Source organism: Rhyacophila brunnea, unplaced genomic scaffold (assembly GCF_057557595.1).
Source record: "Rhyacophila brunnea isolate RB1 unplaced genomic scaffold, BYU_Rbru_1.0 scaffold_7, whole genome shotgun sequence".
In the NCBI taxonomy this organism is placed as follows: Eukaryota; Metazoa; Arthropoda; class Insecta; order Trichoptera; family Rhyacophilidae; genus Rhyacophila; species Rhyacophila brunnea.
The window spans coordinates 23,750,229-23,776,865 of NW_028233339.1; the positions used below are offsets into that span (position 1 = coordinate 23,750,229).

The 26,637-nt window shown below is 34.2% G+C and overlaps 2 protein-coding genes across 9 annotated transcripts in view; both read right to left on the bottom strand.

Annotated features, from left to right (window-relative positions):
- Positions 1-12,839, bottom strand: part of LOC147064644 (adenylate cyclase type 1-like) — a 495,388-nt gene extending 482,549 nt beyond the window's left edge. For 4 of the 5 annotated variants that reach the window (XM_085957486.1, XM_085957485.1, XM_085957484.1 and 1 more), the window contains exon 1: positions 12,438-12,839. The gene's annotated coding sequence lies outside the window, so the exon portion shown is untranslated. The remainder of the gene's footprint in view (positions 1-12,437) is intronic. The other variant, XM_085957482.1, reaches the window with a different exon arrangement.
- A 6,243-nt stretch (positions 12,840-19,082) lies between these two features.
- Positions 19,083-26,637, bottom strand: part of Tlk (Tousled-like kinase) — a 138,378-nt gene continuing 130,823 nt past the window's right edge. For all 4 annotated transcript variants that reach the window (XM_085957495.1, XM_085957494.1, XM_085957496.1 and 1 more), the window contains 4 exons: positions 24,937-25,084; positions 24,538-24,788; positions 22,122-22,341; positions 19,083-21,657 (listed from right to left, as the gene is read on the bottom strand). In XM_085957495.1, the coding sequence (XP_085813621.1) occupies positions 21,397-21,657; positions 22,122-22,341; positions 24,538-24,788; positions 24,937-25,084 (880 nt within the window). In that variant the 3' untranslated portion in view covers positions 19,083-21,396. The remainder of the gene's footprint in view (positions 21,658-22,121; positions 22,342-24,537; positions 24,789-24,936; positions 25,085-26,637) is intronic.

The window sequence follows — 26,637 nt, forward strand, 5'->3', positions numbered from 1 at the left end:
CGAAGTTTCGTCTGTCGTGATGTGCATCCTCAGGTATTTAAATATGTCGACTGATTCTATGCTTTACCCTATCTGCGAGGAAATCTGGATCGGGACAAGTGCTATTGTACAAAACGTTGGTTTTCTTTGCGTTGATTTTCCAATTGACGTAAGACAAATATATGCCAATTAATTATCGTGTTTACAGTTAGGGATGATTAATAATTTGATCGTAGTAGAATATAATGATAATTAGGTACGTACAAGTGGTAATAAATACCTAAATAATTTTAACAGCCGGTTATTGGGTCCTATTGGCAGGGGTGGATTTACCGGTAGTTTGGCCGCAAAATTATAATTCTTCAAAAAATATTATGCAAAACTAGCCAAATCCTTGCTAATCGAACATAAAAATGCTGACAATATTATAAATATTATCATTTACATTCCATCTCTCATAAAATTTATTCTCAAGCTACGAAATAATTAGTTGATTATTGAGAAAGATACAATGTCTTTGACAGAATTTATAGATAATTTGAAATAGTATAAAAATACAAATGTAACATAGACAGATATTCAATGATACAGAAGACTTCTGAACGTTTTTAAAAAGGAAACAGAATTTTATCATGGAAATGAAATCAATGAAAACAGTCTGTAACAAGGCCCACTATTAATAGCGGACCTTCACGCGTATTTATGTCGTTTTACATACATACAATATTGATGGGTTAAAGACAAAATGAGAACGTTAAAAAATAATGAGAACCTACCTGATCAGAGGATATTGATTGCGTATATTTAAGAGTTTTTTTAACGGCTAACGCGTTTGCTTATTATGTCGTGAATGCCAAGTTAGAATCCAGGGTAGGTACTTGTAAAATACACACATTGTTTTTCAACATGTGTTTGGAGTCAGAGTATAGACCTAATAGGTTAAACAAGTGGCTAACACACATTTCTCGTAAAAACAAAAACCTGTTAATACAAACTTCCACAATGTCGATGCCCATAATATGATCTTCTTATGATCGGACATAAAAAATAAGACATAAATATTTATTTTTTTATATGGGGGGTGTTAATTGTAGCTGCGAGTAGGGCCCCCGAATGATTAAATCCGCCCCATCCCGTTGGTATAAAACATGAATAAAAATACAGTGTGCTAATTTTACGCAAATATTATACAAGTAATTAGCGTGGGAATTGTTTACTTTCTATCAATTATCACTGTGACGAAGTGTGAATTTCATGTTTCAATAAAAATGTACGCCGGCGCCGGTAGATAATGAATTTTAAAAATATATTCACAAATATTTTTTACTCAAATCAAAAAAAAAGCTTTTGAAAGCTGAGAGATTTATTAATATAATTAGTAAGTAACACACGACAGGGCGTGCTTGCCTGTGAAAATGAATCATTATGGTAGGTACCTACCTATCTGCTTATATTCAAGCGACTGAGCAACAACCGCCGCATATTTTGTATCCCGGTTGACAACGGATAATTTTTTTAAATTTCTTGTTTGTGATATTTGTTTTGTGCATTATTTCGTGGTGCACTCAGGTCAATAATAGTTATGTATACTATATACCAGCCAGGGTCCCGAATGGCTCAATGCCGATAGTAGTGCCGTCTCTGTTTGAGGGAATTATCGTTCCTAACTAAAGATGCAGCCCGCTACTAATACAGATAGTCGTAAATGAAAACTTTCAATTAATATTTCGATTTACATTAAATTAATAAGAAGTGTTTTTTTTCAGAAGAAATTGAATACAAGTATTTAATTTACTATGACTGAAAATTTTCGTCCTGAAAAATTGTATTCTACTGCTAGGTTGCATTCGAAGATAGCTACGAAAATTCCTGCGAAATAGAATCATCAGAATGGGCTATTCGGCATAGTATGGCTGTGGCCTATGTGTAGTAGGAAAAGGAACATAAGTCTTCAAAAATTTTTAATTAGTTGAAAAATGAACCATAATGCATATATTATGTATAAATAAAAATCGGTGTGTACTTATGTACGCGCGTTAGAAATTATACTTCTTTGGCGTAACCAAATAAAATAATCGCACACCGCGTTAATCAAAAATCACATCAACCAAAAATATTCAAACAGTTAGAAAATAGTTTTCACATAAACTAAATGTGATACCAAACAAAGGTAACGTAGTGTCGTCACGATTGCATTATCATACTGTGGCGTAAAGGCAGTGCGTTCGGCTGATAGCCGAACAATCGTGGTTCGAATCCAATCGAGTGCGATTTTTTTCGTGTGAAAAAATAAATTATGTGTTACATGTCACACGCCAAAAATACACTCTGATCTGATTTTTCAAACGCGCCTAAAGAAGTATAACTTGAAAAACATCGAGTCGAACTAACCCACCTGAATTACTAAATTTCAAACAAAGTTTGCCAAAGCTCAAATCATCTTTTGTCATTTTACTTTCGCACACAGATTTAATTTTGCAATAGTTACCTGCCTTACGGCCACGTTTTTTTTTAACTGGGTCTCCATTACGTGACATTGCTTATGTGAGCAAGGAATAGATATTTATTTAGTTCCACTGCGGAGGAAACGTATTGCTACAATTATCGGACTCGTCTTTCTTCGATTTCATGTTCTTCACTGTTTAAATGTTCTAGCATAAATAGCGATATCTGCATTCAGCACCGCATGATGTATTAAGAAGCCCGTAGCGTCCTCCAATTGATCGGGCCGTCAAGTAGACGACTCCCCTTTTCCCATCGACACCACATATTTCCGCTGACGATAAACCTTTCCAAAGTATGGTTTTTCCTCCCGGGTATGTGACCAAACAATTACTTAACAATCTGGAGACATGATAATGTTATCTATTCTATAATGTAGACATTTTTCCTCTTCGCTGTTCATAAAATCCGTAGCATGCGCTCTCAACACCAACCAGATCTCAAAAGCATCAATCGTACGTACTTTTGACTGGGATGGGATTCTTTTTTCGATTGTTGCTCTGTGATAAATTCACCACCAGCCGTGGAGTTATGCCAAGCGCCTGCTCTAATACCATGGATCAGGGATTCCGTGTTTGTCAAACTCTAAACACTTTTTATCAAAACCAAGAACCTAAATAGGTTGGCCAAATAGCTGATAATCATTCCTTAAAAAAGTTCTATAAATAACCTTTATGTATATTACGTAGGGGTCATTAATTATTAATTCTAGTAATTTATCTTTGTAGTGTGGTTTTTTTATAAAATAATTTTTAAAAACCGAACTTCGGCATATATAGTTAACTACCTACATTGAATCCTGGCACTCGTGTGTTTTTGGAAACACGCATGACAAGTTTGATGAATTGAAAATAGTAAAAACAAACTGATTTAAGTCATCTCCGAAGCTGAAGATTGCCGAATGCTCGCGTGTTTCCTATACACGAGTGCCACGACTAAATGTAGATCTTCTACATACGAAAATACTTTTTCAGATGGTTACATGTTACTTTTTAAAACTACCGTTTCTTTGTTTTACACAGAATCAATAATCAACTATGTGTAAATGGACAAATGCGACAGGCGAACCCTATAATAATGAGATGACCCGATGTCTGTACACTGATTAAGTAGATATCCTATACTATTATTTTATACAATTGTTTTATCTCATGTCGAATGGATTTGTGGTCGCAAACCGCGAATAAAACCGCAGAAGTGGAGACAGCTCCACACAAAACGCGAGGAAGCACATCCTGCTCATCCAATCATAATATGTGCTACTTAATCATGCGAAGCACGACGCAACAATCGTACAAAATATCTGCTGATCAAACAATAAATTTCATTAAGCAAACACTAAATGGATTGGAATACTCCACTGATCACGTTATGGGAAGGAAGTTATCATTAAGTAAATACGTACGTACTTGGTAAGACTGAATGAGACTTGAGTCTAGTCTAGTCTGCTATGGTCTAGTCCAGTGTTTTTCAACCTTATTTACTTGGCGGAATCTTAGGAGCATTTTTAAAATCTCTGGTAACCCCTCTACATAGATGACACCGTAAAACAGTAAACAGTGGTTATATCTGAGTAAAGTGCTCAGCGAAACTCATAGTGTCACCCCCCGGGTCACCAGAGGAGGGGGCTGACAGCGCTCTAACCTAGCCAATTTGTATGTAATTTTATTACCTTCTGCATTTTATTATTTCTGCTTGGCTATCTTAAATACATACATACGAATAGATTCATTAAAATTATGATATACCTACGAATTGTGTAATCTCCACGGAATCCACTCTCAAAAGTTGTATCAAATATGTATGCCGCTGCCTTATAATACGCTGTCTCTAAATAAGGCATTAATTACCTACCTGCACAGGACGTCTCTGATTTGAAAAACTGCAGGTTCACCCATTCATCACAATAATAAATTGTTATTTTTCTGGCGCTGTGAATAGACACGAAGGACGTCGCGAATTTTTTTTTTAAAACCAATGTGTCAAGACTCTATAGCAGGTTTATTTTCTCATAAAACGGTTAGAAACATTTCGTCAATGTGTGCGCATGCGTATAAACAAATTGTTTGCTGGTAGTTTTAAAATGAATAGCTGAAGCGTGTAATTTATGGATAACTAGTATTCCATAGAAAAATGTGCTAATAAAAATTTGCAGATCTAAAATGCTGGTTATTTTTTTTTATTGTGGTGTCATCTACCCGCGATGAACGCGGTGCAAAAATGGCAAAATGTCTGCTTCTGAAGTCATGACTCGCAGGTTCGAACCCCACGTCTGACAATTTCGCATATAATTTATATTCAGATCAGCATGGGCCCAACAGGTTGAGCGAACAGAGAAATCTCTTCAGAAGGTAGTCGAGATTCAAGATATTCACCGCTGACACGAAGTGGAAATCGAACAATACGTAAGCAAGTACTTTGTGGCTATGTACCGAAAAAACAAATGAATAAATAAAATTGGAAATGTACTGAGCATGTTAAAAGAATTGTTGAAAAATACAATAATTGCAGCAAAACTAAAACTGTACAATTATTCTGTAATTCCTCGACATAACCCCCTCCTACCTAACGCTAAGGTTAAGGACAGTGCGATGCTCTACAACACCGTTTCTAATGGTATATTATCTATGTTTTGTGATTTTTTGATTTTTTAAATAAATCCACTTCCACTTGCATTATTGAGTTGTCAGCACTCGGCAGAAGCACTGACGGTACCCTTTTGTGGTAACTAAGTAACATTGTGACCCCTCGCCATATTGGATAGTGAAAAACACACTAAAAATAATTATAAAATAAATTTCTACTCATCTTAAATGATAAAGTAGGGATATTACATAAAATTGCATCGCACAACCACATATTTTAAAATATTTCAAAAATATTACATACTATTTATTATAAGTACCTACCTACTACAATTTAATTTCAATAAAATAGTGCCACGGGCGACTCTTATTTTTAACTATTAAAGCAAATTTGTGATGTGTGTTCTTATCTCACTTAGGTGGTCGATCAATTATGTCGGACCTCCCCTAAACCCGGGCCCCCAGGTTAGAGCTCTTTGTGGGTCAAAATTATCAATGATTACCTATATAAATAATTGTGATAAAATTTAATTAGCCATTTTTTTATTCAAACAAATAATTCACAAAAACATTATTTTTATTGAACATACATAATTTGAAAACACTTCTGAGAAATTTATAACCAATAGAAAAAATCTTTTTGAAAAAAATATACGACACCCAGCAAGTTCGCGCCCACGTGCATTGACCACTTGCTATAAGAATTTTATATAATTACGACGAATTTTAACTAATGGTTCTTACAATACTCTCTGAAGCGCTTTCTAAATTGCGTTACTATTGGCAATTGGCCTTTGTATTTTGAATCAAAGTAGGTATTCAGTTACCTTAATTACAAACCGACGTCACGGATCACTCCAAGATTTTTTGTTGAAACTGACTTGAACTTGCTAATAATTTAACTAGCTATTTTTTTTTTATTCAAGTTTCGTCAACTCGAGAGTATTGTAAGAACCATTAGATAAAATTCGTTGCAATTAGATAAGATTGCTATAGCATAGTGGTCAATACACGTGGGCGCGAATCCAGAGAGACGCAGGTTCGAACCTGCTGGGTGTTGAATTTTTTTTACAATGATTTTTTCTATTGGTTAGTTATACATTGTGTATAGAGAAGTGTTTTCAAATTATGTGTGTGATAAAATTATTCAGATCACACATTCCACGTTACGTTGTGTTATTTATTATAACTGCATATTAATTATGTCAAAAGTAAATTCGTGTTCTTCTTCAGACGATTTCACAACACGTGTCATCGCATTGTTTCAATAATACGAGACACGATAACATAAGCATAACTTACATATTACCATAACATAATCCATCATAATGTAGGTAGGTACTCAATTCAAATAATGCGTGTCAAAATTAATCAGTGGCACAGATTTTTTTTAAATATATTCCAATGTGGAAAATACTGACGCCCTCCCAGATTTTCCTAAAAGAGGAAAACAATATGTGGAATTCTTTGCCGGGAGGATTTGACACAGCGAGATAAACAATAATTAAATTAAATGAAAAACATGTGTCTGGAAATTTTATGGCTGCACAGAACACATTATTATTTGCACATTTATTACAGAAAATAGTGTCAAACATTATTAAAGACATGTTAGAAAGTTTTTGAAAGGATATCCGTTAAGTATTTAATGAGAAATTTCAGTCAGGCTGTTGGAAAAGATACACATACTTAGGTACATTAAGAACACCATTATTAAATGTGCCTTTTGAATCCAAACTCGCAAGATACTAACATATTATGGCACGTATGTAAATGAAATAAATCTCCTTCGGGGATGGAAAGAAAGTTTCCCTACTTCATATTTAGGTATGTACATGTCCACGATCGTGCATACTTTTTTTGAACTTATCTCGAGTTGTAAGATTATTTCAGGGTACTGAAATTTTCCAGAGAATTTTTGGATACAGGCATAACCCTGGAACAGACACGTAGAAAGTTTTACATAGGTGTTATTACAATTTACAAAGCGAGTATGGGTATAATTGTGAAGTTTTTTTCTTTTGTTATCTAGTTATGTTATAATCATCTATCACCCGATAACCAATTTTCGCCATTAGTAAAAGTTACACTTTCAAGAAAATTCAATAAACCATCCATATCGGTGATTAGGATATTATTAAAAGAATGCGTAAAAAGATAAATTTTCATATTTTACACCGTAAATTTAAAAGACTTATTAAAATTAATCTCAAGTTGACTTCACGCGGTTGCACTGACGTCGAATCCAAATATTTAGTCAGCACCTATTAAATAACAATATTCTCCATTGAGCGCTCGAATCGATATGGCTTGTATCCCAAATCCTATTAATATGTTATGCAGTCGGAAGGTGCAGTCGGTTACCTGTTATACGAGCGTGATACAGGTCTAGCCTACTGGCTCTTTGCTACACCGCTCACCACACCGGCGATATTCAAACCGTATTATATTATAATATTATACATAATATATGATATAATATAAGTATTGTATGAACTTACACAAAAGGAAATAATTCGGCGGAAACTTATGGTCAATTGAGAATGAATCTCTAAAGATCTAAATTTAAAACAAAGTCGTTAGGGGCTGGGTAAAATATTCAAGTCATCAATCAATAAGTATGACAGCTGGTCTTGTTACGTACTGTTCCGATTTTGTTTTACCGCAATTTTATTTTGTAGTCTGGCAGTATGTGTTATTTAATGGCATGAGATTCATTCTAAATCGAAACGCTGGCAATTTATTATAGGAAATTTCGCAACAACTTGTTATAGTTAGTAAGACCCTAATTTATTTAAAAATGTAAACATGAGCGACGAAGCTCGTTTCAACCTGAGTGGATCTGTTAAATAAAAACGTGTTTGACATAGCGTACAATTTTCATTGATGGCATCATTGGACATTGGGCCGTTGTTATTTGAAAATGACTACGAAAACGAAGTTACTGTAAATGCTGATTAATTGTGGTGCTACACAGTATTTTCTGGATGAAAAATGTCAAACTCTAGTGAGATCAGTTAGACACCTCGTTTTTTTATTCATTTGATGCCCTACTGAAAGGAACGGACATACCTATACGCCAAAATTTTGTCGAAAGGCACCCATTTGCGCTGTAGCCAGCGACGGTCATTTTGGCGATGTCATACGGTCAAGCATGAAATAAATGATCCATAAAAAATAATAAAACTAGTTTCATTTACGAGGTACAGTAAAAATGAAACAACAATGCGGTCGGTCGATAGTGTGCGTGCGTATGGGGAGCCGTGATAGATGCCTGGCAGCCGATGACCGCGTATTCGTACGTATACGTACAATTTATACAATCAACGAACCGCATCATTGTTTCGTTTTTACTGTACCTACCTATTGAAATACAAAATCGGAATGGTATCTACTTACATAAAAAACACATGTGTTACAATAAATTCAACATATAGAATACCTACTTGTAGTGATTCAGAGGAAATAAAATTTGATGACATGTAGGTACTTAAATGGTATATAATTTACTCCGCTAAAAGCTAATCTATGTTAATTCTACGGTTTCACGTTGAAACGTTAACAGCAGCTGTTTTGGTTTCGTTTCAACCCCCTCAACAGAGTGTATAATAATTATCTACTTAGTCGTAGATTAGTGTTTCTTAGAAGTATACTAAACGTGACATATTAATTGTACTTAGATAATAGTATTTAATAGTATTGAGTAATTTTGTACGATAGTATTGGGATATTTAAAGTAGGTAAGTCAGTTTATATCTAAATCAACATATTTATCTCGGGTAGTTTTTTTTGCAAACCTTGCTTATGTTTTGATAATATATAACAATAACACCAAATATAAGTCCTGTTTAATATTTTTCTTTAACTTCCGCCTCATCTACGAAGGCTGGCAATCATCAAAGTGATCTCCATTTTTGAGACCTCCGACCGTAACAACGGGTCCTGCCAGCGCCATCTTTAGATTAATAAAACCTGAGCATATCTTTTTGCACAAGCAACGAGTGATCCACTGTTCAGCTGTCAAAATCATATCCCAGATTGCTTGACATATTGATTCGCCCTTTCTCGTTTCAAATTGAATTATAAAAAATTCTCGAATGAAATATATTATTAACTATCAGTGTTATTTATAAATAATATACATTCCTGTTATACATCAACTGTCAAAGTCGGACTAGTCCTTCACACAAAAACCGGTGGTAATATCGATTTCCAAAAAATATGTAGCATTGATCTATGCATTACATTTGTAGAAGGTGTGTTAATTGCTAGTGTATTATTTATCATGTAACTCATCAATCCAAATCAAACCATTCCCTGTGTGAACACGACAGACGCGTTAGTATGAGCACTCTATAGAACAATGACAGGTCATCCATAGACAACAACGGGAGGGGCGGAAAAAGTAGAACCAGTCGTTGTGAATGTATCGGCTTTCTACTTGAGTCGGCAATGGTCCTGCTCATGTGAAACTGAGTCCTTACATTTTTCAGCTATGATGGTAATCATCTTATTCATATACCTACATAATAACATGGAAGTGGTATCAGTCAAAACTACAAAGGCATGGTTAAGTCACATTCTTTTTTTACAAATAAGAACGAATAGGAGATTACTATAGAATATAGATCAACAAAATGTAGTAAATATGTAAATAAAATAAGAAGCCGAGGTGTGTGAATAAATCTAATTTGTATTGTGAAGTACGGTAAATCACGGTTGCGCGTGACATAATTTCCGCGTGGGGTGCGATCATCTAAAGTCCGAAGACCACTGGCATGGGTAGCCATAGACAATGAATGACCGGTGGTTAGGGAAGAGTTACACATACACGCACGTTATTATGATTAACCAGGCGAATAAAAAAAATCCAAACAAAGTAGAGTCCGGCGACCGGTCCGCTCCAAACTGGTTTACGAGACGTCCAATTTAGAAGCCAACCTGAAAATAACACACATAAATATGTATATCATGGGATCCAAGGATGTGTTCCTAATGCTAAGCACACCGCAGTTACCAACGCTATTAACAGTCATGTTACACCACATAGGTACTTACTTAGTTCAGTTTTTAACCCGCATAACATTATCTTTAAGCAAGGGCACTTAATTATTACACTCAAGATCCTTACTTTAACTTAGGTACTTCAAATCGATAGGTTAAATATATTTTAGAGTGGGTGTACAATTACAATAAAATGAAGCGGATTTTGCAAATAGCCGCATATATTAGTTAACAACTAGTGGGAATATATTATTGGAAAAATGTTCACTGCACAAGCAGTTTTAAGAAGTATAATAAAAATATATCGATTTAAACTTTAAATTCAATTTCAGTCACATAAACATTACGGAGCGGCTGTAATAGTGCAGTATACCAAACATTAATTTTAGACAGAATAATAAATTACACTGCTTACCACACTTTACAAGCTGCCCTAAGTAGAGACGCAGAACGTCGATATTTACCTACCTAACAGTTAGGTCAGGGGTAGTCAACCTGGTACCTACCGCCCACTAGTGGGCGTTCCAGCTTTCATGGTGGGCGGTAGGGGGTTTAACATTTTCATTATGTTTTCTTAAAATTCCCGTAACAATTTAAATTTCAGTAAATATACTATTTGTATCACCCCTTAGTTCACGTTACGTAATTAATTAAATGTAATTTCATCAGACTTCATGCTTATATGTATCCACAGTATAAATAAAAAGATAGGTTTAACTACAGTTAGATGTTTTATACAGATTTATTCTGCCAAACTTAGCAAAAGTCTGACATAAAGTATTTGGTAAGTAATTATTATTATATTACACCATTACTGTGGAACCAGAGGGCGGTTAGAAAATTTTACTACTAACAGAGATACAAAAGTGAGCGGTTTGATTGACTACCCCTGAGTTAGGTCACAACTCAATATTTTGCTTGTTTGTAATAATGACGAAAATGTATATAATATTTTGTACATACATAACGAAGTTTATTGATAATTCTTCGGAGCAAACTCATTAAATAATGATATAAGTACCTATATAATTAATTATTTCTTACTCTTTTCATATTCTTTTTAATTTTTAAATCAACACATTAATTTTTAACTGGACAGAGATTTAGAAATTATAGCTTCCTGCATATATTGGAAGATGGCTAGTAACCCATCTCCGTTTAAAATTATATAAGATTTGTGGAATAATATGTATTTAGAATTTTCTCCGTCTGAAGCGAATACCTACATAAAATAAATAAAATCAAATTAATTTAATCAACATTGATTTAATCAAGCATTCAGAAAAGAAAAGCACCACATTTGTTTTGTAGTATTTTGTTACTGGTATGACCAATGAGCCTCATAGATACCAAAACAACCGTACCTTTTTTATAAATCTCAACCTCCATGGAGACAGTTAGTAGACAACTAACCATTTATTTAGGTGGTAGATTTTTTTGTGTGGGGCCCCTTCCAACTGTCTTCAAATGTTCCGAGGTTTTCACCATAGATAGACTATAGAGCAAAGATATCAGCAGATATCAGGTTTTCACATTTCCGTAATCGTGTCGTAAGTTATGATTTCCTTACACTGGTGAATAGGTATTCTGATTATTTTTTTGAAGACTGCTTCGCTCGATCTTTCGTAAGCAGATATCTGATATTAAACCTTAAAGAACCAAATTAATGGCAAAACGACGTAGATATTATTTACTAAGATGATTGTCTTTGTATTTAAAAATATCGAAGCTGACAATAAATGACAAACAAAAAACAAATGTTTTAATTTAACTTACATTTTCAAATTTAAAGTAACCGCAAGGTAATAACGAAAAGGTATATTTTTTCTATTTGTGCAAAACACCTGAAAAATAATAATTAATATAACATTACCTATCATCAAAAAATTATAAAGACATTAGCAAATCGCCAGCAAAGCCACCACCACACTTTACTAATCAATCATTATTATTATGTGACAACTGAAAATATTAATATTAATTGGCTATTGCATTTAAAATAGAACCTACATTATAATGAAAAAGAAAATAGTTAAACCTATGTGCACCGTGTATCAATGTTACGCGATGTGATTATTCGATCCATCTAATTTTAAAGTATATTTTATAATGGAGTAGGTATGTAAGTACCTACTAACTTAAAATAAAATTTGAAGATTTTGATAGTAGTTATTGGAATAATAAATTAATAAACACTTAAATCGAGATGTTTGTAGTGTAAGCGGCACACGAGTTTTTTTAAAGTCAAAATAGCAGTACAGTGGTAGATTTTCTAGACTTGACAGATCAAAACAAAGCCCACAGTGGTTAGATACTCACACTCCTCGGAGTGGTTATTAAAAAAAACAACAAAGATTTTGTACATACCAGGCAGTGCGGATGAAATAATTTACGTGTACATACTCTTGTACTTAAAAATATCTCATTAATATTTTGCTAAAAGAACTGAACACTTGCTCACATCACTAAAATGATATTCCGAAATTAATGTAACATTACAAACAAACTAGAATAAAATAATACTCGAGATATTTCGGCACACAACACCCATCTCTTGTTGACACAAAATGTCAAAATGAAAAATATTACAAAAATACCTTAGCAACCCGTGATAAAATCGTAACTGGAAGATAAGTATTTATGCTTTATATACATTTATGAACCTTATAACTTTCTGTCACAATTGTCACTAAAATTGTTTATAAAATAAATACACCGCAGCACAAAATACCGACACCCCCACAACAGCTACAAGATAAACTCATAGACGAAAAAACATGCGAAGATAAAACCTCTCATGGAATATATCCATAGAAGTCGGTAGAAGTGTCATCGTAAAAACAGTCTAATAAAAATGTATTTATTTTGTTCAAAATTTATGAAACCACTGATTATTAATTAATAATAAAAAAAATAGAAGAAATATACCTTAAAAACGGAAAAGACGCAAGAGGGGCAACATGCAAACATAAATAATAATAATTGTCTAACATAAAAGTCTGGTTATTTACCTACTACTTTTGACATTTAAAACGATACGTAAGTACCTATGCCTTAAAAAATCTTCATTGAAAAGCATTTATTATTGTAACATTTTATTGTAACGTCTTTATTTTTATTTTTTATTTATGTAACATATAAAACGAAACGAAAGAATATGACGTTTATTATAATATCTACTAGGTAGGTACCTGAGAGATATATACATCTAGGTACCTACATTGAGAATATAGTTTTTAGACATTGCACATTGCCTAATCCTTAGCCAGAGTCTAATCTCTTTTGCTAGGTAGAAATTATATAAATCTCTCATGCTTACACAATTTTAAAATTCACCGTTATATTAGCAAATAATTATTACATATTTAAAAAGAAAGCACTTTTGTGCCTTTTGAATTACTAAATTAATACATTTTAAATTACTAATGTAAATGGCCCTTTTTCACCCCATTTTGTATACATAATTTTCTTTTCAATAGGTATTCCTTCTGTAATCTATATTTTTATTGTATTAATAACAGAATATTAATTTGTCTTTTCATGACTGTTCAGAGATCGAGACAGTTTTGAAAAATCATTTGCACAAACCATTGCTGTGCTTAAACTCTCGAAACTCTGCAAATAAGGGATTTCTCTTTACATTTAATACTTTTCAGTTGGTGGCATACACGGTTGGTAGTCTACTGTCAAAATTCAAAATAAGCTGGCAAATTTCAATCGCAGAGTGAATAAATAACAATATATTTATTTAAATTGGACTACCTTCCTTGCTACACATAGTCTTACCAAAAATCATCATCGAACGTAAAAACACTATTTTAAATACCTACTCAATTCTTAGTAAGTAAATAATACTGCAATTTTATGTATTTTTTTAGAAATATTGTAATTATTAAAAAATATGAGAATTTGTTTTCATTACCATGACAAAATTGTTACATACAAATATAATCAATTGAAATTTTCCATTTTCATGTTTTTTATTAAAAGTGGGCCAACTTTTTGGAATTGATTTTGTAGTGGAGTAACTGAGTTCCTTGGGGCACAGTAACCCTCGTTCAATGCGACCTCTGCGAGTGCAAATTCATTATATCTTGATCGATATATTTTATATTTTTGTTCTGCACATATTTGGAGATGTGCCGTAAGCCTGGAATTGTTGAGTGGGATCTTTTTCGCTCGGTCACAGATAATGAAGTTAAATAAAAGCAGACTAACCGAGCTGGTTAAACTAGATTCTTTTTTGAAACGCAGAACAAAATGAATATTATTTTTTTACTTTGTTGCAAATTTATATTACTTAGTTTTATTGATGGTTTTCATGTTAAATATTTTTTTAAATCCCCTATTGATTGCGACTGTCCAAATCAATAATCCCCCCCGTAATCAACTGGAGGTACGTTACCATATCAATGTGTTCACAATTAAATGGTTATGGTAAATATTTTTCTGATTTTGAGCTTAAATGGTTCCTATAAGATCTTCTGTTACATCATATTTTCAAATTAGAATAAGATGCCCATTTTTATTACAGTAAATATGAGACAAAATTTTACATATCTGCACATTTTGTTGAACGGTTTCTGTTCAGTTTTTAAAGATTAATTTATGTTTTTCGAAGTCATAATTAAGATGTGTCCAATCCGCAGCCTTAATCCCAAAAACTCAGTTTGTCTTTTATTTTGAAAATAATACTTTTTCATGACAAAAAACTGTCACGAAGATTCTAGACATAATTTTTAATGCTGATCTACTGAAGATATTTTTTTAGTATAAGGTTAAGGAAAAGCTCACCCTTAATGTATGCATGCTACAATTGCCATAAAGAAGTTATCACTAATCATAACTGTTTTAAACCTGTACACCTAATACACTAATTCACCTTGAGTGAAGATTAACTTTGAAAGAATATTATTGTTCCCCAAACTACTCTTATTACTAAAATATTGAATTTAGGTAGTTTTACATTAGATATTTTTGTATGAAATTAATATATTATTTAATAATCTTTTGGCTGCCGTAAAAAAGGCCTTGGCAGTACTTAAAACGCGAAATATAATTTCCGAAAATGAAACTTTTACTTTCAGGCAGGGTTGCCACATTTGTTTTGACTGAATTATTAGTACTTCCGAGATATCTTGTATCTGGCGTAGCAAACTTAGACCGTTTGACAAGATATCTCGTATCTGGCAGTGAACAGGTATACTCACTTTTCACAATATAAGAATCAACACATCTATACTGAAACATTCACCGGAAAACTGCAGTTCTTGCCTCCATGTGATCCGCAATATCGTGTTGGGTTCTAATGAACCATAAAATTCTTGTCCATACGTTACACGCCGGGCTTAGGTCGTGGTGGCAAATACAAACATTGTTTTTCAATTTGTGTTGTGAGTCAAGAGTATGAACCTAATAGGTCGATCGAGCAAGTGGCTAACATTCATTTTTCGTAAAAACAAAAATCTGTTAATACAAACCTCTACTCTGTGGAGGCTCATATGATCCTATTAGGAACGGACATTGTCAAAAGAAATTTTAATAATAAATTAGTATCTTTTATTGGTTAGTCTAGCAGGTTTGATACACCTTTTTACTGAAAATTTAAAGTACTGGAATAAATTTACTATTATTTTTGAGTCACCAGATTACTTTTTACTTTATTAAAAAAATCCATGTAGGTACCTAAACGTTGTATAGACAATTAATGTGTATTTAAAAATCCTCACTTCAAATTTTTTCCTCATGGTCGCCGGCTGTGGAGCAGACGTTGGCAGGCTGCACTTGAAATCAGTGGTTCCATAGTTTGAATCTTGCTGGCTATCAAAATTCACACTATTTTTGTTTCATCAATGTGTCTTATGCGTCAATTACATTGAGCTACTTTACGAGCTGTTTGTTGCCGAATTTAAAAGCGGGGGATTCAGCTACTGCGATTATGATGATGACACACAAAACTTTCCATTCGCTGAGAAGCCAACAAGCTAGCGACTATTTTGACAGAACGTAGTTCGTTTTTACCGGGAGGACGCTCTTACGCTCTACTGCGCAGACGCAGTAGGCCCACACGCCGGCATGTAGCGTGTAAAGTTGACCGGTTTTCAACTTTTCTCGGTAGATTGTTCGATGATGACACTGGGCGACTTTACAGGCAGATTGTAAATTCACCAACAAGCAGCTCGTAAAGTAGCTCAATGTTATTGACGCATGATTGAATTTCAGAGCATTCTGTTTTCCCCTTATTCCCACCCCCTCATCAATCAGAGGTTGAGCGAATGATTAACAACCAGATTGTGCACCTGCATAAAAATTCTGTCATGGAGCGGATGTGATGATATACCTTTTTTATTATACCAATGCTTTTTTTTTTTAAATAAATATCACCCCAGTTTTAACGTAATGTAAGTATGATTTATTAGTTTTGAGTTAATAGAGTTTGAAGATTGAATTACTTGTAAACAGTGGAATCTCGATTATCTGGATAATCTAAAAGATAATAAAAGATCTATTTTACTTCCAGAATAAACCTTTCTAATATCGTCGTTAGAAAATTGTGTAACTCCAAAAATTCTACTTTACAGGAGACAAAAAAAATTATGGTTTCGTATACAAATATAATATGGTTATGGAGTTGAATCATCCATGATTTAATGTTACGATTTTTTTGGAAATGCATCATTTGCAAGATGGGTAGATATTAATTACACATTTTTCTAGTTTCACGAATTTATCAATATTGATTTTTTTTAAATTATATATTTTAAATTGTACCTATGTCTTATAATCATACAAAAGAAATGATAATCGAGGTCAGCATAACTGAGTTTCTTCTGTTTATAAGATGTTGGTATAATATACTACGAAATATAATTCCAAGTAGCAAAGTCATATGACCATGCCTACTGAAGAGAGATCAAAAATGTGTTTAATGGTCGCATTTTTCCTTGACAAAAAAAATCCAGGGCGTGGGTGTTTTGATATTCTGACTTTTCACAACACCCAAAGAGCCAACCCATAATTTTCATAAATAACACTGTAAGAGACCTCCATGCTGTGTGGTTATTTTAGCTTTGTCCCGTGTTTCTGTGCATACTTACTTCACTTTTAATTTTCATCATAACGTAACCTAAAAAATTTTTGTAACTTACAAAAAATATGCTAAGATATCTTTTCGAAAGGTTTTTGTAATCTTCTTTGCGGGACCTGGTTGGAAATCACTGACCTAAATAATTCATTGCATAAAATAAAACCTCTATTAGACTTTATCTCTTTATAGTTTTAGCAAATACATTTCTGAGCACAAGTGTGAAGCTTGTAACAACCCACAATGCAAAATGGCTTGCAGCTAATTTAATACATTGACTGCTGACTAGATAATTAGTAATTAATTACCACATTTAAATAGCATGCTAATTACATCTAATGGCCACCTGATTGTTACGCACTAAACGCGTCGTTAGCATCCAATAAGTTAATTGTATTATTCTTACTAATAATTTGGATCACTTAGAAACCAGGCTGTTCCAGGCAGGTGAATAGGCGATATCTGTATTCAAGCATATTGCTTCAGATATCAATATATTATTCCACTTCTGTGAGGTGATTTTGGGTTGATGTTTAATAATTTTTAAAGATAAGGTCTATTTTTAGTTCACTCTGTGTAGGTACCTCCTTATTACTTATTTATCAGTTTTTTAATAACACTGATTATTCCATGTGTTCAGTATAATAATGTTACATACTTCTTTTTCTTAAGGCTATACTTCAGTTGAGGCATGGTCTAAAAAGATCGTGACTAGGCGATGCGCGGATTGTGCAAATGACGCGAGCCAAACAAAATATAATTTGTCATAAAAATTCAACGTGTCCATTTAATTTTATGTTATTGTTATATTAGTAATAATAATGGTATATCCATTGACATGTTTTCTTTTTCAAGTAAGTGGATAACATTTTTAGTCATCTTTACATGATTTAAGAATATATTCCTCCGACGCCATCAAAAAACAAATTGACGTGCTTACACCTCGACTGTCAGTCTCCGATTGGCGACGAGTGAAAAATTTCGTCCCACCTACTGTTGAAAATTATTTGCCGTTTCACTTATGTATGCTCTTAATACTTTTTTCCAATATGCAATTAAGAATGTCTTGTAACGTTCACTCTTGTAACTAACATTTTTTTCCAAGATCATAAATATTATAGATATGTTAAATCAGTTGTCATAATTAAGTCATCTTTTTAACAATTACATCACCATAACACCTGCTACTTGTAAATAAATAGGTGCGAGGTGTGAGTCGGACAAGATATACATCTCTAGCCCATGCATTTGGTGATACAAAAATTAGCCTAGCAAAATGAATGCCGGTTATAGAAGAATGGGAAGATGCTTTTTTTTTTAACGAAAAGTGCATTTTTGTAACAAGCCATTGTCTAGTCTGGCATTAAGCAGAAAAGAAAATATCTAAGGACATTTTAATATCAAACATGAAAATATCCATACATAGTTTCCATTTAACATAATTAGAAAAAAGTATAAGGGATTAAACGACGGCCAAGAAGTAAAGTTATGTAACTGATTTTCCGACAACTTATCATAAAATTTGACAGTTTATCACGTTTGCCAGTGTTTTAAATTATTCTTTATTTCTGTGATAGTTGCAAATCAGTTTTAATCAGTGTCATATTTTAAATTATGAGAAAATTCTCCACTGGATCAACTTTCTTCTACAGTTTTTAAAATACGTACTATGTATTGTGACTACAAATTTCTCGAACTCTTAAAATCAGTGTAAATACTTACCATAGAAATGTATTGACTGTTTGAAACGATTCTGTCAAAAGATTAACCTTCATACATAATATTTTTATTTGGTAATGTAGATCAATTAGGTATATGCTTATTGATTCCTCTGATGTTGTGTAGAATCTAACCCAACGGTGTGTTGGAGTATTTTTGAAATGAAATAGGGATTTATTCATGCAAAATGTCATCAAGCTATATTATTTAGTAATTAATTTATTGATTACGATTTTCCCAAAATGAATAAACTTTTATGTCGTTCCCAAATTAATATACAGTGTCGCAATAAAATGTATACACATTCAAGTTGATAATAAAATAACACATGGTCCTCATACAAGAAAATTTAACCAACAAAAATAGCATATTTTTACAGATTCAAACTAAAGAACAATCAAAATAGGCACAATTCAACAAAGCCTATTTTGCCAGCGTCACATCTTTACAAAAAAATTCCAGTGGTTACATTTTCTTGTAGTGCCTCGATTCAAATAAAAAATATATTATGTACATTATATTATTGAAATTATGCTTATTTTAGTATTGAATGCTAGAGGGAAGCAAAACCTTAACTTGCTGATTGATTAAATATTGTAACTGTCACTTTCAATATTACAATATTATAATGAATTATTGAGAATTTTCATGGGATTGAATTTTTAATAATTTGTAAAGACGGGTCCATTCTCTGTAAAACCTGTGGTTTGTTGTATAGTAAAATCAAATTCGGACAGTTTTGTATATAACAAAAAACATGTAAATAAATTTCGATTTTGCATGACTCATACAAAAAATGATAATATCCGTTTTAGCACACACTCAGAGAGAGGAGAAAACATGTATTAGAAACGGATGAGAAGCCCCATGAAGGAATACTATGTTGTCGCATCACAAGATGATAGATAATCTTTAATATAAAGGAAACAATGATTTTTACAAATATTTCTTTTAATTATTTCAATTATTCAGCCATTATCACTAATATGATAAAACATCAGCATTCTAAAATTGTAAAAACTAGCTGTAATGACATTGCACACAATGCAAAATATAGATAAATCAGTCAACTAAAATTAATCCGTCATTTGAAATATTTCTCCTTTAAATGCCAAAGTAAATCTGGCTTAAACATTAATGAAATAGACCTAGAGATTCATTTGGAAAGTGTTTTCTTAAATCATAGCAGGTGTCGTAATCCGGGCGGGACTTTACATCGAAGGAAATCTTTCAAAAATGATATGACATCTCGCTTCACTCGTTCAAAGTCACGGATAAAAATTTGCATTCACTGCACGTACGTGTGGGTAAAATATTTTATTATGTGTACTCGATGATTTACTTTATTGATGTCCTTAATCACCCACTCAAGCGAACTGAGTACAGCATTCTCTATCTATAATATTATGGTATCAGATTGTGGGCAAAACAGAAAATAAAAAAAATAATAGCCTCATCAATTGGACTGATGCGTCACTTTCCTAAAATCGAGGGACTAATGCTTTATTAGTGATGATGACAATAATTCAACAATCGGCAGGCGGATAATAATACATGATACTGTCGAAAGAAAGTCTATATAAAGAACGGTATTTATAAACGAAGAACGAAGAAGGCGAAGGGAACAACACAAACGGGAAAGCGCTCCTCGCCCTCAGAGGCGATTTAAACATACTAGGAAGGTTTGATTCATTTATATTTCTTACAAATCAAATATAACGGGAAATACCATAATGCATATTATAAAAGGAGACAGCGACAATACGGACCGCTCGCATAACAAAAAATAGTAAATCAGGAATCGTACGAAGACACTAAACGCTCTAAAAATATTTTCAATTCAACCTTTCCGCGCAAGGTTCGCTCTGATAAATAAATAGATTAAAAAAAATGAAGTCACCGCTCGGGGCGACTGACGGTCTATCACATTTTATTTCTCAGATAAAACTTCAGGACTCCCTTCGGCCGACGCCCGTCTCGACGGACGCGAGGCCGAATGGGATTTTTAAAATCGCATAACACAACGGAAACGTCATCATTCAAATTTACAAATTTCATTCTCATAAATAACACGATCCGAACGCCCCGATCGCCCGGCGTCTTCTCACTTTTTCACTTTCCCGTATCAAATTCCGCATAACATTTAACGAAAAGGAATAATATATTATGTATATTGCGAAAAATAAAAAACAGTCACCGTCGACCGTGGCGCCGGACATCGGAAACTGAACGAGGGCTCCCTCCTCCCGCTCACCCGTCGCCTCTCCTCTCGCTTCCCTTTTTTCGGCCCCGGGAGGGGGAGGGGAGCGCGGGAGCAGGCCTCGTGTTACCTAACATAACTATATACAGCACTCGAGGAACGGGTGTCCGAAAACTATCACAATTGTCGGCGAGCGTCCGCGGCATGGCGGAGCAGCTCCGAGAGTCCGATGGTTCCGAACCGTTTCACAGAGAGGGGAGCGGCGGCGCTCGGCGGCATCAGCAGGTGCGGGGTAGGGGCGGGGGCGGCCGCCGCCGTCGATTCTAGGAACTGCTGGATGCGTTCATGTTGGACCCGAACATGGCCGCGTTGAACGTCTGCGGTGTATGCTGACCGTGCTGGCCAGCATGGTGTGCGGCTGCATGATGTGCCGCATGGTGAGGGCCAGCGCCCCCGCCTGCCGCACCAGCGCCCACGCCTCGTCCGTGCTTGGGAACCGGCGGCTGCAGATACTCATGCCTTGCCAGACTGAACACATCGATGCGCTCCTCTTTGCGGTACGCCAGACACGCTCGGATGAAACTCTGAAAATTTAAACCCATTCTTATTATTCATCATCCAGATAAGAAAATTAAGTTGTAGACAAAGGGTATCCGCATTTCAACTATATTTTGAATATTGATTTTTACATTTTAGTAAAGTTGGTAATAACTGATAAAAATGAATATTCATCATTATTTCGCAGCTTTCAGACGGATGTCAAGAGCGGCTGCCTCACTAGATCGACACATTGAATACGATCAGCAAGTCTTTTAAGACGACTAAGAACCGGCGGCACACGAACTGTAAAACCAAGTTGACATAAACCAGAAAAATATAACTGTATGCATAAAAGAGGGAATTGTATGAAAATAATCCTGCTGATAGCGGTCTTGTTTTTCTGGCTGGTTTTCACCATGATTTATGGCATTTTGTAGTTCGTCTGCACACACCAAAGGAGTCAGAGAAGCATTATTAGACAAAGAACTAAGCGGTTGAAGTATCGGACCTTGGCTTCATTGCTGACGGTGGGCTTGTTGGCAAACTGCACTTCAGTGGCCTTGAGGATGGTGTTCTCTTCGAGGATAGTAGCCTGGCTTTGGTTGTGGCCGAAAGGTTTCTTCCCATACAGGCACTGGTAGAAGATGACTCCCACGCTCCACACGTCCACCTTGCTGCTGATTTTTGGCGGATTCTTACCCACCACGAAGCATTCAGGGGGCAGATACCTGTTGAAATATATTCAATTCATTATGTGAACATTGGATTGAATTACTACAGTACAGTATGTATATCATTTTTTTAAATTATCGACAGAAACAGTCGGTTGTCAATGTATATCGAAAAACACGAAGAACATCATGAGAAATATTCATTACAAATTTTCTTTTAGTTTGAATCATGTACACTACTGTAATTTGAACTTTATTAATGTTAAAAATGTTTAATATTATACTGAGACCCATAAAATACATTTTTTAATTCACAATTCATCTACCTGAATGAAAACATTGGCAAAATGATATTTGGTTAGCTATACTCTTACTTATATCATAATAAAGAACTAAAGTTTTCTCTCCTATGCGGATTATAAATGGGCCTCCCAGAGAACACAAAATGAAAACTGGCTTATCCTTTTGGGTGTGGAACAGGCTACGGATCTCGATTGAAGGTAAAATATGGGATAAACTTAGAACACTTAGTTACGTCTGTATCACAATACGTAAGCATTAAAGTTTGTCACGTAAATGTAATGCGCATTCAATATTTGAGGACAGTCAGCGTGCTTTGTTCTATTTGGGTCTTATGGCCCGACTGTCATAAACTACCCTGCTTCAAAACCTTCGTCCATGTTGATATATTTTAGAATTCCATGTTATTATTCTGTTCTGTGGACCCTCAGAATAGAAGGTATATTAACAAGCCTTTTGTGCAGAATGGGCGCTCAGTTATGGTTTCCTAAGAAAGCGGTGCCATTTTGTAGCGGCCGTAACATGATGTGATGCGGACGAAAGAACGGTAACCAGAGATGTAAACTTAAAAAAAGACAAGACAGCGGTCAGTGAGCGTTTTGCGGTGGAGAATGGACAATCCAGACATAGCATTATTACAATATTTGGAGGATGAGAAGGCATCGGAAGACCTAACCTAACCGAAAAAATATTTTTTTTTAAAAACGGTACATGTTCAAACACGCGCCACATGTATGTACTGAAATATGACTATATTCTAAAACATTAGAGCGAGAGGTTTAAAAGAATACTATTTTATGTAATAAAAATATTTTATGCAGTCATCAAATATTTAAAATAAATATAAAGGATTATAAGGCTTCAAAATTATATAAATTGATTATCTACAACGTTTAAGGAATGTCCAGGGTTATGCTCTGAAAATTCCATAAAAATTCCATTTTGACCTACGCTGAGCATGTGGGCCGTTAAATTCAAAACCATATAATAGACACAAAAAACCAACATGCCCAGAAGAAAAGTTATGTATACTTTTTTGTATACATTATATTGTATTTTGTTTTAACTGGGTTTTTCTATAGTCTTTGTTATTCACATTGTATAAAGCTTCATTATTTCTTACAAAATAAATCAATATTTCGTCATTTTCGATGGTCCAAATTACATTTGCAGTGTTTACACTCATTTTTTTATTATAAAACGGTCACCGCTACAGGGGAAAAAATGTTCTACGATTGTTTGTTCCACTACGACGGCCGTATATGGCGGCACTGTAATTTGTTACGCTCACTACCAACGTTCTCTAGGAAACCAACGCAATCTGGTTTTCATAGACATTTTAGTGACTTCAACCACCGCTACCTACATAATGGCACGGCTTTCTTAGGAAACCCTAGCTTTAGTCTCATTAGCCTATGTCTACATTTGTGCATTTTTTTCCTTCACTAGAGGAAAGCACTGCAGTGCATGCTTCAAATCAGTTTCAAAATGGCTGTTTTTCAGTGATGGATTTCTGTTGAACTGATTTGTCTGTGTTGCCGAATGATTCCGCAAAAAATGTATAATATTAAATTATATCATATTTTTATGCTACAGAAGCCAAAAATACTATAATTATGAAGGATTCAAAATGAAAAATATTCTGTATTTATAGCAAAAATGGTTTTTTCAAAATAATACATATAATTTTTACATCATTGTATTATTGTCAGCTTATAAAAAGAAGGCAAGACTGCTTCCCGTGAAAAATTGAAAACTATTTGACAAACATATCAACACTGGGTCGAAGGGTATAAGGTTGAAACTGCAAAATGTAACTTTTCATTAGTACGATTTTGATAAATTATAGTGACACCACAACGTTGAGTTAAATGCTGGAATTGTATATTTTTAGTTATACCTATAAAGTATTGATTAAATTTTGATGAATGAACAGCTGAAATTGAGACTGACCAATAAGTGCCGGCTCCTTGACTCGTCAAATCCATCCCGTGATCGGGATTGTAATTTTCTTCGTCCATCACTTTACTGAGACCGAAGTCTGTGATTTTGATTTCCCCGCATACGTTGCCTTCGGTTAAAAGAATGTTGCCAGGTTTCAAGTCGTAATGGATAACGGGCGGTCTGATCTCATTTAAATACTTCAAGGCGGACACAACTTGCATCACAATCGATCGCGCTTCTCTCTCCGGAATGGTCTTATGCTGAAATTGAAATCAAGTTTATGTAACAACAATCTTGGGCATCAAATTCGAGTTCTATCATGACATTGCAGATATCAGAATGAAACTTATTTGCATTACAAGAATTGGAACAAAATAAAATAAAGCTTGTTACAATTATTTTAATTACCTGTTTTAGATAAAAGTCGAGATCGTGACCATCGCAGTATTCCAGAACTGTACAAAACGAGTTGGCATCTATTTCAAAAACATCGTACAACTTCACAACTCTCGGGTGGTCCAGAGCTTTGTGAATATTGTACTCCCGTAGAGCATGCCTAAATAATAAAAAAAAATTGTTATTGACATCACATAAGAGTTAAATTCTTTAGGTTTTAATTTTATATCCTTTACATAGCTATGTATACAAAACACAATATACAGTCGAACTCGGTTATTACGATTATGGATATAGCGAGATCTCGGATGTAATGAGGAAACATTCGTGATGATTTTCTCCATACATTTATTCACTATAACAAGCAACGTACCGGATATACCGAGCTAAAATATTGTCAAAAATTTTCTTAAAACTGTTAATTTGTCGGTCGTTTAAAAACATTTCAACCCTAAGTAATAAAATCCGACCGGACAAGATGCATCGCATTACGTTTATGATACTAGTTATGACACTATTACCTACCTAATAGGTGTTTACGCCGACAATATTGAAAAAGTATCCACGCATATGGTTGAAATAAGTAAAAAATCCAAGGTTTGTGAAGTCAGTAGGTACAATTAATAACTTCTTTTGTTGTTTATGAATGCCATGCTTGTTTTGGGGATTTTTATGATGGTTTTCAGATTTTTTATTTTCGACTTTATGTTATGTGACCGCTCATTTAAAAATACCTATACTCTGATATAACGAGTAACGCTTATAACATTATAACAAGCAAATTCAGTCGGTCCCATCTTCCTCGTAGTAACCAAGTTTGACTGTAATATATTATTAGATGCATATTTCCCATTGGTGACTATGAAACAAATGAATGTGTTTTATGATATTAGTCCATTTTGGCTTGCCAAAATGTATGCCGTAAATGAGTTACAAAAAAAAAATGTGAACAGCACAACTGAAGGACTCCCGCGTCAAACACATATGCATAAGGGATGTGCGGATTTTTTTGATACAATCACACCGCAAAACTGAAAGTGTAAGTCACGAAAAATTTTGTCATGAAAACCAAAGGTAAATACAATTCCACTGGAATTAGTAGAAGTAGTAGAAAGAAGGTCTGAGCTTCTGTCTCCCTTCTACTCTACGTTTCCTAAGGGACGTGACTGTCATCACTAACTAGCTCGTTGATGGCATAAACTCAAAGTAGAGTTGCAGAGCCAGTCTCGTTCTTACCCATTCCACCACGCATCGACCTCACACGATAGTTAAAGACAATATTCTATAAATTATATGTTTATTGGGTGTTGGTGTCAAATGTATGCATCAAAATAAAATCCACACTGCGAGAATGAAGAGTCAAAAGCCATATTCATCTTCAATCTCTACAAACGCTATAACCTTAGCTAGTAACGCCTTTCCACAGTAATTTAGTTTTTTGACATTAATTAATTTACTTCTTGAACACTCTGTACTAATTCAAAATATTTTCTAAAAATTGTCTAAAACCTCTCAGCGAGGTGTTTCAGAATCATTGTCGTCGCATCCACGTCTCCAGATTATAATCTAGCACGTCCCTCTTCTCGAGATGTGGGCGATGTATGGTTACAAGACAATAATGTCCCGGACACCCCCTATCCACGCACCTCAAGACCATATTATGAATATGAGCTCCCGAATTTGCTTGGATCGTCCACGGAATTCTCTGTAAAT